Source organism: Euleptes europaea, chromosome 14, assembly GCF_029931775.1.
Source record: "Euleptes europaea isolate rEulEur1 chromosome 14, rEulEur1.hap1, whole genome shotgun sequence".
Classification (NCBI taxonomy): domain Eukaryota; kingdom Metazoa; phylum Chordata; class Lepidosauria; order Squamata; family Sphaerodactylidae; genus Euleptes; species Euleptes europaea.
This window is the reverse complement of record NC_079325.1, coordinates 21287771-21304460: the sequence shown is the minus strand read 5'-3', so window position 1 is coordinate 21304460 and position 16690 is coordinate 21287771. Positions and strand designations below refer to the sequence as shown.

The following is a 16690-nucleotide window of genomic DNA, read 5'->3' as shown; positions in this document are numbered from 1 at the left end:
TGGCTAATAAAATATTTCAAATTTCTGCATATCTAATGTCTGAGATGACCATGTCATCTTGGATGATTTAAAAAACTAACCTTGTTTTAGCCCAGGAATAACTAGGTTAGTTTCTAAAAACATCTACTTTGCTAATAACTAGGAAGACTGGAAGATATCTCTCTGAGGTGGAGTAATGTATTACCAATACACGATCCCTAAATAAACCAAAATAGCCTAGGTGTTATCAGTCATATTTGCATCCTACAGTTTGTTCTGTAACTGAAAGCAACATATATTGGGCTGTGCCATGCTATACTCACAACAACCTTGCAAAGTAGGCTGGAAGTGATTTGAACCTAGGGAACTGAACCTAGACCTCCCTGATCCAACTCAGCTCACGCCACAGCTCTCCAGAGGTTGACAGCAAACCCAGGTCTCCTTTGTGTAACACATAGGGTTGCCAGGTCCTCCTTTGCAACTGGCGAGAGGTTTTGGGGGCAGAGCCTGAGGAGGGCAGAGTTTGGGGAGGGACTTAAATGCCATAGAGTGCAATTGCCACCACTTGAAAATTGGTAGGTGGATCAGGACCTGCTACAAATCTGAAATGTAGGATTGCATCCTCTGCTTGTATACAGAGTTTCACTTGACTAGTTCCCTGTTCAAGAGATTTTGCGCGATTAGGGTTGCCAACCTCCAGGTACTAGCTGGAGATCTCCCATTACAACTGATCTCCAGCCGATAGAGTTCAGTTCCCCTGGAGAAAACGGCCGCTTTGGCAATTGGACTCTATGGCATTGAAGTCCCTCCCCTCCCCAGGCTCTGTCCCAAAAACCTCCAGCCGGTGGAGAAGAGGGACCTGGCAACCCTATGCACAATACACAACACAGCAAATGCAAAAAACAAAACAAAACCAAGCCTTAAACAAAAGCTTCACTTAACTTACCCCATGGAAAGGCATTTGGAAGTAAAAGATAAATTAAGCCCTGAATCCAGGACAAGGGGTTAGACCTTGAGACCTTAAGCAAGAAGCGTCCCTGAAAACAAGACAACCCAGGAAAGCTCCAAATCTTAACACTCAAGAAAAATCCTATTGATCACAGCCTGCTTCGGGGCTGGAACAAATAGGTGTGATGTGTGAAGAACACGCCATAGTCTATTTTTCTATGAGTAGCCCTGTCAGGAAGCCAGGTGCAAGAGAACATCCATCAAGAAGCCAAGCAGCAAGCGTAGGAACTTTGTGCTCCATACACGTGTGACAAAACAGGACGTGTTCTTCACTAGGCGGTGCATGTATTTTGTACAGGTTTCTCCCTGTACGAAGATGACGTCCGTGTAGAATAACATCCCAAGCTTTAGGCCAGGTTCACACACTGCAGAATGGGGTGGCGGCACCTGGAGGCAGAAGAATGAACAGTCCCACTTCAGACTACACACGGAGAATCACGTTGTAGGAATGCTTTGCCAGTGTTCAGAGCTACTTGTGAGTAGAAAACAAGCACAGCAGGCAAAGGGGGAGGGTAGGACCTCCCCCCCTTACAGGGAGGTTTTTATTTTTAATGCAACGGAGCATCCAAAGCTGGAAACTACCAACTGAAGCCTGTAGTGATGTAGCGGTTAATGTGTCGGACTAGGATCCGGGAGACTCAGGTTCGTTCGTTTTTTGATTTGATTTATAACCCGTACCCTCTCTTCAATAGAAGTCTCGGAGCGGTTCAGATCTCCTCTTTGCCATGGAAGCTCGCTGGGTAACCTTGGGCCAGTCACACTCTCAGTCTAACCTACCTCATGGGGCTGTTGAGAGGAGAAAATGGAAGAGGGGAAGATGCTGTAAGCTACTTTGGGAGAAAAGTGGGCTATAAATTGAGGAAATAAACCACTTTGGGGCTCTGCCCCCTCATTCTTTTACATGGGTCGAACTGGCTTTTAACACAGAAAGCGGGAACAGAAGAGGCACTGGAGATTCATTTATCTTCCCTATTTGCCCTTGCGTAACATCTGAAGAGTGTGCTTTGGCATCTCCCCTTGAACAACAGATAAGAGATACAGCCCACGTATTGGGAGGAAGACGGCCAAGCATCCCCTTTTGGACGTCCTATTAGATGCGACCCAAGCAGATGCTCGTGAATGGAAAATATTCCTAGATATTATTTCCAGCTTGGTGGTCGGCAGACCACTTTTTATTGCTTTATGGTGTGCTAGATATAAAACACACACAGCGCCAATAGAAATGATGCAATTGCAGAGATCACTTATAGCCACTGGAGTCTTGGCATCTAGATCAAACAAGCAGAAATACGCACACGAGGGATAACCCCGTCGGGAAAAAAGACAACTGGGCAGCCCAGCCTTGGGCAAATTTACTCTGAAGTAGATCCCTCTGAATTCAGAGGGACTCATTGCCAAGTAACTGGGCCTAGAACTGCCTCCTGAATCTTCCCGGTCATTCCATGAACTTGCTTTTTGTATGCAAGACTGATGGAGCCAGGCATGTTCTCACATTTTATGGTGCCCCTCCCAAGGCATTTTGTGGAACTGTAATATATTCTCTCTCTCCTCCCCCCCCCCCATATATATTGCTAGGAAGTTTAATGAATGATCAAATCCTTCTCTGTTTGCAAACAGAATTCTTTTGTTAGCTTGTTCAGTGCTTACTAGCTTCTTCAGTCAGTTCAACACCGACAGTGCCGCCCACCACAGAAGATTACAGTTTTCTAAAAAACAGGGTTTTTTGGGGGAGAGGGGTTACTTCCCAGGATTTTTAACATACATTATCAGTTTTTCATTGTTCCTGGGCTATAAAAGCTCAAAACCACATAAAGAAAAACATATCCCCTAAGCTGCAATTTGCCTGCAACTGTTAAACGGGCTTAGATACGGGAGGATGAAAAAAGTACAACTGCTTTCAATGTTTGTGACCACACTAAACCAAATGATTTTCTCCCTCATACATGCACACGAAATCCCATCAGTTTGTATGTAGAGTGCACCCGTTCCTCTTGAACTGCCAGGGAAAGTTCTTATGAATCAAAAAAGGCCTTGGGATTCTGTGTTCAGAAAAAAGCCTCAGTTCTGTCATGAATCCAAGCTCAAGGAAAACAAAAGGGGTGGCAGAAAAAAAAAGCCCATCTCATTCACGTAGTCCTGCCCCAAAGGCAGCTTAAAGAATCTCCACGTTTGACCTCTATCTCCACCATTGGCTCAACTGGCCCTCTGCATATATTATACAGCTGGTGAATTTGTGGCTGAAATGGTCACTCCATGGATGCCTTTTGGCATGGCTGCAAGAGGGGGTCCCCAAATGCATGGGACTAAAGGAGTTTCACTGCTATGGTTAGAACTGGGCCCAACACAAGAGACACTTCACAAAAGTAACGTCCTATGGGAGTTTGGTTTGCCTTCCTGGCGCTAGCTCCATCACTGGCATAACAAGAGTTTGGGGTGACTGAGCAAGTCTGTAGGGTCAGCTTAGGGTTGCCAAACTCCAGGTGGGGCCTGGAGCGCTCCCAGAATTACAAATGGGGCACATGGCTGCTTTGGCGGGAGAACCCTATGGCATTATACCGCACTCTCCCCAAACCCACACCTCCAAATCTCCAGGAATTTTCCAATCCAGAGTTGGCAACCCTAGCTTGAGTTCTCCCATCTATCAAAATGCATCCCGCCTCTCGGAACTGCTGTGAAGGCAAGCTCAAGCTTGTAAACCACACGACACATCAAAATCACGACATATCTGGAACTACAGCCAGGAAGAGGCTTCCACACAAGGCAAAAACCCAATGTCCATCTTTTAAGAACATTAAACACCGAGGAAGAGAACATCATACACTCCATTTTTCTTCTTTGGGATTTTTAATGCAGAGCCTTCGAATTCAGGCCACCCTGTTGAAAAAGGCGATGCAGGAAGGATTTATACCTGAGTGTTTCTTGGACTAAGTTGCTGGCTAAATCACTTTAGGTCTCTGCAAAAACTAGGAGGCTCTCAGACTTACAGGTCCATTCAGAGAGAAAAGCTTGATCTGGTGGCGAGGTCTTGTGATTCTAAAAACATCCAGGCCATAAGAAAACTGGCCGCAATCTCTCACCGCCCTCGCACTGAATTCAGCTCCTCTCTCCAGCAAGAGGCCTCGGCTCTGGGTTGAGGCTGCCCAGTCAAGAACGGACCTCTGGCTGCCAGCTGGCCAAACAGAAGAGCCTGGATGCTAGTGACTTCAGCAAGAGACATCAGATACCAGCTTGCTGGCTTGCCCAAAGCAACTGGAGACCGTTGCCACCCACTTATATGCACGGACAATTTAGCTAACAAAACCAAGGGCCCAATTCGGTTCTCTGAGGATGCAGCATTGGTGGCTGGAGGGATCCCCACAAGGAATAACACGGCTCTGCATTCCAACTTAACATATGCCACCCGGCACAGCTGGCCATTACAAGGAATAGTGTAGGGCAGGGCTAATCATGCCTTCCATATCCTCGTCTGGTCTTCCTGCTCTGGTCCAGTAAGTATCTTTGAATCTTTGTATAAGCAGAAGGAGGGCCGGATACTCCTCCCATTCTCTGTACTAGTCTGAGTTTGAACACCATGGGGGGCAGGGGGAGAAGAATAGTTGGTTTTTATATGCCGACTTTTTCTACCGCTTAAGGAAGAATCAAACTGGCTTACAGTCACCTTCCCCTCCCCACAACAGACACTATGGGAGGTAGGTGGGGCTGAAAGAGCCCTAGGAGAGCTGTGACTAGCCCAAGGTCACCCAGCTGGCTTCATGTGGAGGACTGGGGAAACAAATCCAGTTCACCAGATTAGCCTCCACAGCTCATGTGGAGGAGAGGGGAATCAAACCCAGTTCTCCGGATCAGACTCCACCGCTCCAAACCACCGCTCTTAACCCTGCTGGTGTGAGGCTTTTATGCGCTGCACCCATGGCATACTAGATCGAGCCCAAGGATTTAAAATGCGGGGTAAACACAAGGCCCGCATTACATAGAGGCTAATGAAATGCAAAATTCACCAAAATGCAGGGGAAATGTCAAGGAAAGCCAAATAAACTTTACTCTGGCAAATCTAGCTGTAAATCCACGGTAACTGGAGACAACCGCACAACATCACCAAGAAGAAAGCCCCGCCAGAGCTGGCTGTACACATTTCAGACAAGGATGCAGAACTCAAACTATTCCACCCTTCCCCGCCCACTCTTTACAGGAGTTAACTTACAAAACAAACAAACAAACAAACAAAACAACAACGACAAAGAGAGATGCAGATCTGGAACCCACTGCCTGGAGGTATGGGTGCACACGGCTTGAGGAGCAACATCCTGCAGGAGGAGGAATCTCCCAAAATTGCAAGACCACCTGGCTTTGTGGCTGGTACCACCAGAGTGCAGCACAGTGATTAAAAATAAAAGAAATAGTGGTGGAGAGGCATCTAACTGCTGTTTGTCCTTCAGTAGGTGTATAAAGAGCTTTGTACACAGCATAAGCAACCACCGGGCAAAGATATGTTACACATGTATTTATGCAATGCACACTCACGGTACTGCTTTTCTCCACCACTAGATGGTGCTGTAGGCTTTCAGTGCTCAAGCCTACTGCAGCTCCCTTCTCTGAAGTCTTAACTGCTCCCTTGGTTTGTATTTTTGCTATGAGAACAACTCCCCGCTTTATGGAACAGTGTTAGTACGAGAAAAGCACTTGGAGGAGAGAGGGGGAAACCCAAACTGTGCATGCAGCAGAAAGAGAACAGACAGCTCTACTTCTGGCTACCACTTTTGATTTCTCCCCCTGAACAAAACAAAACAAAACAACCTTTGCAACTAGAAAGCTAGCACATAAGGGAGAGGAACTCCAGTCTAGGCCTTTGCCTATTGTGCTCTTTTGCTATTTGCAAGGAGATTGCAGCTTCAAAATGTAATCTTCTGCTTGTGGTCTGCAACCGCAAGTCCATTCTATCCCTGCCGCAGTGTTCATACCACCGCAGGGCTCGACCAGACTGAAATGCACACACGCCTCAAAACACAATTCCCAGTAATTTCTAAGAAACTCATTGACACATGATTTTTTTTTTTGGGGGGGGGCGCTCTGTTTTTTATATAAAAGGTGTACAACACAAGCGGGGAACGGGGGAGAATGTAAAACAGCACGCACTGCGGAGTAGATATAGCCAAGTATTCATTTATTAACAAAATAAGACTTACCAGAACGGAGCTCTATTCACCCAAAATGATCCACAGCCTCCCGTGTTGCGTTAAGACTGGGGATTGGGGGGGGGGGGGGAGGCTCCGCACCCTAATGACTGTTCCATTCCTATAGGTCAAGAGTAGTTGGGGATGGGGGCATTATGGAGGGCTTGCGTGGGGTTTTTTTTGGTATGTAGATTTGAGCCTCTAGACGAGGGTACAACAGCCCCCCAGGTGTGCTGGACACACTTACACGATCCAGCTCGTGCTACGCTGAGCAAAGTTCTTCCAAGTTCTCCATTTGGTGCTTGTGGAAAAAAAGTCGCTCTATTCCAGTCATTTGAGGATGCCAATTTCATTTAAATCCAGGTCTTTTGATGAGGGAGGGGAACAGCGAGAGACTCCCCCCATGGCGGACTCTTGGCTTCCCACTCTTCCTGGGCCTCTCTGTAACAGCAACAATCCGAGCGGCCTCATAGGGAAGGATCCTGACTATAAAGAGGAGTTAAGTCCCAGCCAAGCTGGTGGCAAAGCTAGGCTCTTCCCTCTTCTCCCCCAAGAGATGGCACCCGGCAGCCGGGGACACCCACCCGAGAAACGCCCTTCCGATTCTGCAAGCCGAACAAAGCCAAACCATCCCTACCAATGGTCTCCCGCCACCCCTTCCTCCAAACACAATACACAAAAAGGGAGGAAAATTACATTTCTGGTAAACTGTACAAAAAGAAGAGGAACTGATTTTTTTCTGTCAAAAATAAAAGATCAAACAAAGGGAGGGGGAGGGAGAAGAACCACATTTTGAGGTTGTTCCTGCAGTCGAGAATCATGCAAAAGGGCGCCAGGGCAGGAAAATTTGAACGAAACTAAAAGGGGGATTAAAAAACAGAAACACAAGAAGAGCCCCCAACACCTGCAAAAGTAAAGGGATTTTTTTTTTTGTGGTGGTGGTGGGGGACACACAGACTTTTTGCATACCATTGATTCATTGGTGTATTAATGCACTTATATTCCCAGCTTTAAGCTAACACACAGTCAATAAATATAGAGTCCAGGGCAAGGGGCAAGAGAGGTCAGAGACGGGGGCCGGGGAGGGGAGAGCTTTAGTTACTGATATCCAAGTGCAGAGGCTGAAGTGAGTCTTTGGCCATACAGGGCGTAGGGAGAATAGTAGGGTCCAGCCGCGGGCAAGGAGGGCACCGGCAACGCCCCGGCCGTGGGCAAATGGCTCTTGCCGTAGGGGTGGTATCTGTTGAGTCCCAACGTGTGCGGGCTTCTCAAAGACAGGGATCCGGGCAAGGAGCCGGGGCTCCCCGGGGCAGCGGGCGGGAGGTGGAGGTGGCAGGAGGCCGTGGAGCTCAGCCCGGAGGTGTGGTAGGCGGCCAGCAGTTTCTCGGCCCCGGGCAGGGCGGTGTGCGTCCGCAAGTGGGCCAGGAGCTCCTCCGAGGTGGCAAACCTCTTGTCGCAGGGTCCGCTGGCCGACACCCAGTTGCAGATGTGGGGCAGGGCGTCGTTCTGGAGCATGAAGCCGTAGGTGTAGAGCGGGTGGCCGGGCAGGCTGGGGCTGGCGCCGGAGAGGGTGGTGTGGAGCGGGTGGGAAGGGTACACCAGGGGGTAGCCGCTTTTCAGGCCGCCCGGGTCGTGGGCGCAGCTGGAGCAGGCGCCGGTGCCCAGGTGGGAGGCGCCGTGGTAGCCCAGGCAGTAGGGGTCGCGGCATAATCCCTGCAGGAAGGAGGGCGGGGAGGCCCCCGTCAGCGGGCTGGAGCTGGGGGGCTTGCCCGGCAGCCCCAGCGAGCCCGGCAGCTGGCCGCTCACCAGGCCGGCCTTGGCGGGGTCCAGGCCGGGCACGAACGGCGAGGGGTAGCTGGCGTAGGCGCCGACGATGGACCCGTGGTAGCCGATGCCGGAGGGGGGCAGCGGGAAGACGGCGGGGCCCGGCTTGTAGGGCGACACCGGCGCCACGTGGCCCGGGGCGGCCAGGCCCGGCGGCGGCGGCTCCGACTTGCGGCCCGAAGGGGCGTCGCCGGGCGCCCCGGCCTCGCCGCTCCTCCCGCCGGGCCCCGCCGCGCCCTCGGGGCCGCCCTTGGCGCCTCCGTCCGCCTCCTTCTTCTCGTCGGGGCCCCCTTTGCCCTCGGGCGGCGGCGGCGGCGGGGGCTGCTGCGGGGAGCTGCCCCGCGATCCCCCCGGGGACGAGGCGGACGACGAGGCGGAGGCCGGGGCGGGCGCGCCGTACGGCGGGCAGGCGGCGCTGGGCACGCGGAAGCCGCTCTTCTCCGACGCCGGGCCGGGCGGGCCGCCGCCGCCCTCCTTGCGGGGGTCGCCGCCGCCGCCCGCTTTGGAGTAAGGCTTGAAGCTGGACTTGTCGTCGCCGGGCGGCTCGCCCAGCTGCTTGAGGCCCCCCGAGGCGCCGCGCCCGCCCGCCTCCTTGTCCAGGCCGGCGGCCGCGGCCGCGTTGAGCTTGGAGGCGGGCGGAGGGTCCGGCTTGCCGATCTGCGAGCACGTCTGCGCCAGCAGCGCCAGCGGGCTCTTCTTGGCGTCCAGCTGCGGGGAGGCAAGGAAGGAAGGAAGAGGCCGGTGAGGTGAGGTGAAGCGGGCCAAACGGCGGTCGGGGCGCATTGCGGCCGCCCCCCCCCCACACACACTGAAAGCCTTCTCCCCCCCAGGCCCCCCCATTGCAAGCCTTCTCCCCCCAGGGCCCCCCACTGAAAGCCTTTCCCCCTCCAGCCCCCCATTGCAAGCCTGCTCCCTCCAGGGTCCCCCCATTGCAAGCCTTCTCCCCCCCCAGGGCCCTCCATTGACAGCCTTTTCCCCCACAATGAAAGCCTTCTCCCCCCCCCCATTGCAAGCCTTCCCCCCAGGGCCCGCCATTGACAACTTTCTCCCCCCATCCAGCCCCCCCCCATTGCAAGCCTTCCCCCCCCCAGGGCCCGCCATTGACAGCCTTCTCCCCCATCCAGCCCTCTCCCCACTGAAAGCCTTCTTCTCCCCCCCCCCCCGCAATTGAAAGCCTTCTTCTCCCCCCTCGCACAGGGCCCGCGCCGAACCCAGCTCGGCGAGGTTATTGGGGCGCACCTGGGCGCCCTTCCTTCGCCGACCCTCCTTCCCGTCTCCCGTGCCCTTCGCCCGGGCAGAACTCGGCATTCCGGGTCCCAGCAAAAGCCGCCGTTGCTCCCGGGCGCAGGCCACCCCGCGGGTCCCAACTCCGCGGGAACCCGCTTACTCTCGGGGAGGACCCCCCCCCCCTCTCCAGGGCGCCGAGCGGAATGTCTATTTCGCACTCTCTTTCATCTCCCCACCCCGGCCCATTGATAGAACCTCGCTCGGGAAGGGCGAGGAGACCGCCTGGGAAAGTTGGAGCCCTGGGGGCCAAAGATTTCAAAACCCCCCCTTAAAAAAAGCCCGCATGAAAATCCACCACGGAAACAGGCTTCCGACGTAGGGCCGGCCTGAAGGGCAAGCGGGCGAAGTCGGGGCGCGGGACGGCTCCCCCGGGCGTCTCCGCAAACCCGAGGAGACGGGGCAGGCGAGCGGAGGGAGAGCCCGGGGGCGAGGCGAGGGGAGCCCCCCCACCCCCGGCCCAGCGGCGCCACTGACCTCGATGGGGCTGACGGGCGTGGAGGAGAGGGGCTGCAGGTATTCCGGGTGCAGGAGGTGTCCGCCGTGGGCGCTCAGCATCTTCAGCACCCGGATGGGCAGCCGGCTGGCCTGGCGCAGGGGGTCCTCCGGGGGCAGGTGGGCGAGCGGCGCCGGGCGGGCGGCTCCCGGGGACGGGGCTGCGGGAGGGGGGGCGGCCGCCGCGCTCCTGCCTCCTCCTCCTCCTCCTCCTCCGCTGCTGCTGCCGCTGCTGCCGCTGCCGCCGGGCGATGTCCTTGCGTTAGATCCAGCGGGCGAACCGCTCATTTGGGGGAGCGAGCCGGGCCGGGCGGGGGTGGGGCCGGGCCGGGCCGAGGGGGGGGGAGAGACCCGGGCAGGGGCGTCGTAGCAACGGCGGCGAGGAGGACGACGACCGCACCGGCCCCAGCGAGACGGGGGGAAGGAGGGGGGGAAAAGCCTGTGCCCGGACGTCAAATAGCGCCGAGCGGCAGCGCGCTTCAAAGGCACCGGCCCTGCCCGCCAATCGGGGACGTGCCAAGGGCCGGGGGGCGGGGCCGGGGGCCGGGGGTGGGGCCGAGGCGGGGAGGAACACATGAACACATGAAGCTGCCTTCGACTGAATCAGCCCCTCGGTCCATCAAAGTCAGTATCGTCTACTCTGACCGGCAGCGGCTCTCCAGGGTCTCAGGCAGAGGTCTATTCACATCACCTACTTGCCTGGTGCCTTTACCTGGAGATGCCGGGGATTGAACCCTGGGACCTTCTGCATGCCAAGCAGAGGTTCCCCCACTGAGCCACAGCCCCTCCCTATGGCTCTCCAGGGTCTCCGGCAAAGGTCTTTCCCATCACCTACTCCCTTTAAGTGGAGATGCCGGGGATTGAACCTGGGACCTTCTGCATGCCAAGTTGATGCTCTAATACTGAGCCACAGCCCCTCCCTACGGCTCTCCAGGGTCTCAGGCAGAGGTCTTTCCCGTCACCTACTCCCTTGAACTGGAGATGCCGGGGATTGAACGCTGGGACCTTCTGCATGCCAAGCAGAGGCTCCCCCGCTGAGCCACGGCTCCTCCTCAGGCTCCGCCCCAACAAGCTCCTGCCGGGAGCGAAGAGAGACCTGGCAACCCTACTCCTCTCTGCTGTTCTGCCAGCCAAGGAGTAGAAGGGATGCGCTTCAACGGGGACCCCCCCCCACCCCCCGCGCGGCGCTGGGGACGTCTCGGCTGCTCCCGGGCGGAGGAGAGGCGCTTCCGAGACGCGCCTCTTGCTTGTCTCCCCCCCCCCTCCCCGCCCAGCATTGCAGATCGGGGCGAGGCCGGCTTCCCCGCCCCCGCCGCCGCCTCTCCCTCCCTCCCAGCCACGGAGGAGGCGACGCAGCGGGGAAAGTTGGGACGGGGAGCCCGATCCCTGCTCAATCTGCCGGCTGGCCCGAGAGAATCGACGCCCTGAGCCGGGAAGTCCCTGCTGCAAAATCGCCAGCGTGGATCGCCAGGCAGAAACTCGCTAGGTGGCCTCCGAGCTAGACGGCCGCTCTTCTCTCCCCCCCAGGAGGATAATAGCCGCCCTACCCAAATAACTGGGGCTGCAGCGTTGAGTCAGCCAAGAGGAAAAGGGCAAGGGTCCAGTAGCACCTTAAAGACTAACAAAAACTTCTTCAGGTATCTGAAGAAGTGAGCTGTGGCTCACGAAAGCGCATACCCTACCAGAAAATATTTTTTGTTAGTCTTTAAGGTGCTACTGGACTCTTGCCCTTTTCTACTACTGCAGACAGACTAACACGGCGACCCACTGTGAATCAGCTAAGAGGGTTAGACAGAGCATCTTTAGGCCGTTTATGCACGGGAGGTTTCCCCTTGGATTTGCTGCTCTCTAGATGCACATTTTCCCCATCCAAACTCAAACGTCAAAAATAAGCACCCGTGCAGAGTTTTGAGAATTTGGATGGGAGAAATGTGCATCTAGAGAGCAGCAAATCCAAGGGGAAACCTCCCATGCATAAATGGCCATAATCGACTCCAAAGCTGTTCCTAATTAATCAAGCTTCTTTTTAAAAGTTGTCTATGGGTGGGAAGGCGGCATGGTATAACCTGATCTTGGAAGCTAAGCAGGGTCGCTGCTTGGGAGGGAGACCGCTGAGGAAGACTCTGCAGAGGAAGGCAATGGCAAACCCCGTCTGCTTCTCTCTTCATTTATTTATTTTATTTATTCAGCCTTATATCTCGCCTTCCCAGCAAAGCAGGGCTCAGGGCAGCTCACAGCATAATCGCATAATAAATACAATAGAAGGTAAAGGTGTGTAGGCACCGGGTCATTCCTGACCCATGGGGTGACTGTAATGTATGTAAATAGTTAGGCAATATGCAGGGGGAAACTTAGGAGCTTGAGTCCTGGACGAAGGATCCTAAGTCCTGCATGCGTTATTGGTCCAAACCGGCTCGTGCCATTGGCCCTAAGCCGGCACGCGCCATTGGTAACCCGGGGTTGTTTCCCCCCTATCACGGATCAGGGGGGGAGTGGTGCGGGCCGGACTAGGGAGCATATAAGCAGGGCTGTTTGCACTGAGTTCTCCAGTTCTGTTCTGTTCGTCAATAAACGCGTTGTTGTTGGAACTCCGTCTCGACCTCGTGTGTCCTCCCCACGCAGACTTAACAGTGACGTCACATCCCAATGTTTACTAGGCAGATTATGTTTATGGGGTGGTTTGCTAGTACCTTCCCCAGTTGTATACAATAGAAAGTTATAATAAAATCACACCAAAACCATTCTGATAATAAATAAATAAAAACTGGCCCCATAAACATCAGCAATAAATAGATATCAGCAATAAATATATAGGATGGCATTCCTATTGCCTTGAAAACCCCTTGCTCGGGTCACTGTAAGTCGGCCGCGACTTGACAGCACTTTACACGCACACACAGAAACAGTTGTCTAAAAACCATTCCAGCTTATGTTTTAGAAGGAATGAATCAATGAATCTGTAAAGTTAAGAGCAGCAGGGCTGGATCAGACCAGTTGGACTGGCCATTAGCTTACCAGGAATGTTCCCGGTAGGCCTCTGCCCTGGAGGCTCCCTGATCGGCAGGACCAAACAGAGCCAAGCCCTAGCAGCTCTGCTGGTCTCAGGCCCTTCGGCCACAATAATTCCAGCTCACCAATTGCTGCTTTCCACAGCACCACTAGAGGCAAAGATGAGTGGAGAGCCAGCATGACTTAGTGGTTAAGAGTGGTGGACTCTAATCTGGAGAATTGGGTTTGATTCCCCACTCCTCCACATGAGCGGCAGACTCTAATCTGGTGAACTGGGTTAGTTTCCCAACTCTTCCACATGAAGCCTGCTAGGTGACCTTGGGCTAGTCACAGTTCTCTCTGAACTCTCTCTGCCCAACCTATTTCACAAGGTGCCTGTTGTGGGGAGGGGAAGAGAAGGTGACTGTAAGCTGGTTTGATTCTCCTTAAAAGGTAGATAAAATCGGCATATAAAAGCCAACTCTTATTCATCATCCTTGGTGCTGCAGGGTGGTTCTGAGCTGAGTGACCCTGCAGTGCAGACATGCAGCTTGGCTTGTTTCTGGACCAAGTAAACACTCCGAACCACCTGCAAGACACATGGTGGATAACTAGATGCTCCTAGTCACAGGACTCAGAAGCCAATGCCTTCCCTTGTTGTTGACCCTCGGCACTTTCACATCAGTGGACTTCAAAGGGTGTAACCCTGTTTAGGATGGCACTGTCAGAGGGTGACTGCTTCTGAACCAGTAGGTTCTGCCTAGTCGTGTCTGTAATAGTCAACTAGCAGGTTCCTGTGTGGATGATGAAAGCCACACTATGGGGCCAGGCACAGGCAAGGTAGGGGCTAGGGCTGTCAAAAAAAAAAAATTCGGTACAGTTCGGATTCGGCCGAATTTGACCCTTGTGGGGTCGGTACGTGCCGAAGTCCGAACTCCCCCGCTTCGGATCCCCGGTAATTCGGGGGGATCCGGAGTTCGGGGGGAAATTCGGCCGAAGCGCGCCTTCAGGGATTCCCTGAAGGCGCGCGGGGGCCCTTTAAACTGATCTGAGCCTCCCAGCTGGGAGGCGCAGATGAGTTTAAATGACAGCCGCGCCTCTCCAGCGGGCTCTGCTGCGGGCTCTGCTCCTGGCCGGGAGGCACAGATGAGTTTAAATGACAGCCCGCCTCCCTTCAGCGGGCTCCCCTGAAGGGGGGCGGGCTGTCATTTAAACTCATCTGCGCCTCCCGGCCGGGAGGCACAGATGAGTTTAAAGGACAGCCCGCCTCCCTTCAGGGGAGCCCGCTGAAGGGAGGCGGGCTGCCCTTTAAACTGATCTGAGCCTCCCAGCTGGGAGGTGCAGATCAGTTTAAAGGGCAGCCCGCGCCTTTCAGCGGGCTCCCCTGAAGGGGGCCCCGAATTGGCCGAATGTATTCGCGAACTCCCGAACTCGCTGAATTCGGCCCCCCCGGTTGCCCGCCAGATTTGAGTTCGGATTCGTCCGAACTGAAAATCACCGAATCAGGGGAAATTCGGTTGATTTTCAGTTCGGACCGAACCAAATTGACAGCCCTAGTAGGGGCTTCCCTGGAGGATGACTTGGGTATGTAGAAAATATGACTTTGTAAATTAACCAGACGAAAAAGGTACCCCCTCCTGAAAACAGACGGATGAAGAGTGAACATGCTCAAGGAGCATGCAATGTTGACAGCAGATGAGTGTTGGTGAAAGGGGGATGGGGAAGAGGAACTGCTCCAGAGCTTATTGAATCCTGGAAGGTGTGGAGGTGTGGAATTTCCAAATTGTCCCCCTCCTCCTATGACTCCTTGTGGGTCACTAACTTCTCATGGCAAATAGTCGCTGGTGGATCTAAACTCATGAAGCTCAAGGGCATACATGATCCCCCCAGCGCGGTGCAGTGGTTAAGAACAGTGGTTTGGAGCGGTGGAGTCTGATCTGGAGAACCGGGTTTGATTCCCCACTCCTCCACATGAGTGGCAGAGGCGAATCTGGTGAACTGGATTTGTTTCTCCACTCCTACACATGAAGCCAGTTGGGTGACCTTGGGCAAGTCACAGCTCTCTTAGAGCTCTCTTGGCTCCGCCTACCTCACAGGGTGTCTGTTGTGGGGAGGGGAAGGGAAGGGGATTGTAAGCTGGTTTGATTCTGCCTGAAGTGGCAGAGAAAGTCAACATATAAAAATCAACTCTTCTTCTTCCTCCCCAATTTTTATTGTCACCCCAATTTTTATTGTCACAACAACCAGGGGTTTGGCTGAGAGATAATGACCGGTCCCAGATCACCTGGCGTACGACAGTAGAGTAAGGATCAGAACACAGGTCTCTCTAATATAGCCAGAACAATAACAGCCACACCGCTTTGCCTTGTGTGTATTTCTTTTCCAGAAACGCAACATTAAGCCACTTGCTTTATCTGGGAGCCACCTCAGCAGATGGAGAAACCGGTGATCAGATCGCTTCCTCCCTCATCCCAACCTTTTGTGTCAAACTGGTGTAAAAAAATATAGTACCGTAACTAGGACTGTCAACAGCTTTCCGTTGTTCTTTCACAACTTGTGGCTCTTTCTTGTCATTGCTATTTCTACGGCACAAATACAGCAAAACACTATGACAGTTCCTTTGATTAAGAGAACAATCCCAAGCAGGCCTACTCAGGATCCTACTCAGCTCAATTTCAACGGGGTCTACTCCCAGAAAACTGTTCTAAGGGTTGCACTCTAAAGAAGAAGAGTTGGTTTTTATATGTCGACTTTCTCTACCACTTAAGGGAGACTCAAACCGGCTTACAATCACCTTCCCTTTCCCTCCTCACAACAGACACCCTGTGAGGTAGGTGGGCCTGAGAGAGCTGTGACTAGCCCAAGGTTTCCTGTGTAGGAGTGGGGAAACAAACCCAGTTCACCAGATTAGCCTCCGCCGCTCATGAGGACGAGTGAGGAATCGAAGCCGGTTCTCCAGATCAGACTCCACCACTCCAAACCACCGCTCTTAACCACTACACCACGCTGGCTCAAATACTTTGTTTCACGGAATCACAAACAGTTAGGCCTGGCCTTGGACTGTGGAATACCATAGGCTAGACCTTTTGCAGACCTGAACCCCACCCATAATCTCACAATGCAATGGATTGAGCTCTCGGGGAGGAAGGAAATCACGATGTGGGACCTCTCCATCATCCCTGGACACAGTTTCACTTGCAAGACCCATCTGCCTCCCCCCGCCAGCTTTTATTGCTTAATTTATTCAGGAATACTCGTTTTGAAATGTGACTTTAAGGCCTGTTATGTAGCGACGTTTCCCTGTAGTCACCCCCGCCAACTGCTTCGCGGCTTCCTTTCGATTATGCCTGCCTTTTCTACCTGCCAGAGGATGCCTCGCTCTCCCCACGTGTTTTGCCCACATTTTCCAGATTCTGGCTAAAACAGCATCTGGAAAACATGAGCAAAATGCGCAGGGAGAGCGAGGCGACCTCTGATAGGCGGGAAAGTCGTGCATAAACAAAAGGAAGCCCTGAAGCAGTCAGCAAGGTAAACATCCCTGCACAAAAGGCCTAAAATAAAAATATAGGACCTGTCTTTCTGTTCTCCAGTGTTACCAATCTCCTGGTCTATTGAACCCAAAAGCAACAATACCGGTAATACCTTTATTGGGATGAATAAAGCATTCCAAAGTAGCAAGCAAGCTTTTGAGTTCAGCAGTGTTCTTTTTTAGGCTGATATTATGCCTGCCCTTGAAGGTGTATGTACATAGGGGAGAAAAGTATGTCATTGGTTATGATGGAAAGCCCAGGTCTGTAGGAGTCATAAGATGGAGTACAAGAGATGTTATGAAGTCTTAACTCAGACTGTTTGCTTTCCTAAAAAGGTCTCTGGTTGCTCCAAAAGACAAGTTACATCCTTCTAAGTCCATCGAAATCAACGGTCTTGCTCTCTCAAAAAGC

The 16690-nt window shown here is 53.4% G+C and overlaps 1 protein-coding gene across 1 annotated transcript; it reads right to left on the bottom strand.

Annotated features, from left to right (window-relative positions):
• Positions 1 to 7057: 7057 nt before the first annotated feature.
• ZNF703 (zinc finger protein 703) lies at positions 7058 to 10082 on the bottom strand. Its single transcript, XM_056860712.1, has 2 exons — positions 9744 to 10082; positions 7058 to 8690 (listed from the first exon to the last, which is right to left on the bottom strand). Exons 1-2 carry the CDS (start codon positions 10047 to 10049, stop codon positions 7257 to 7259), a joined length of 1740 nt encoding a protein of 579 aa, XP_056716690.1. The 5' UTR covers positions 10050 to 10082; the 3' UTR covers positions 7058 to 7256.
• Between the last annotated feature and the right edge of the window lie 6608 nt (positions 10083 to 16690).

Bases quoted from the DNA above. Each gene is read 5' to 3' on its own strand.
- ZNF703 (XM_056860712.1), bottom strand. From the start codon at position 10,049: ATGAGCGGTTCGCCCGCTGGATCTAACGCAAGGACATCGCCCGGCGGC. The intron at 8,691-9,743 runs GTCAGTGGCGCC...GCCTCCCCGCAG, and splicing joins CGCCCGTCAGCCCCATCGAG to CTGGACGCCAAGAAGAGCCC.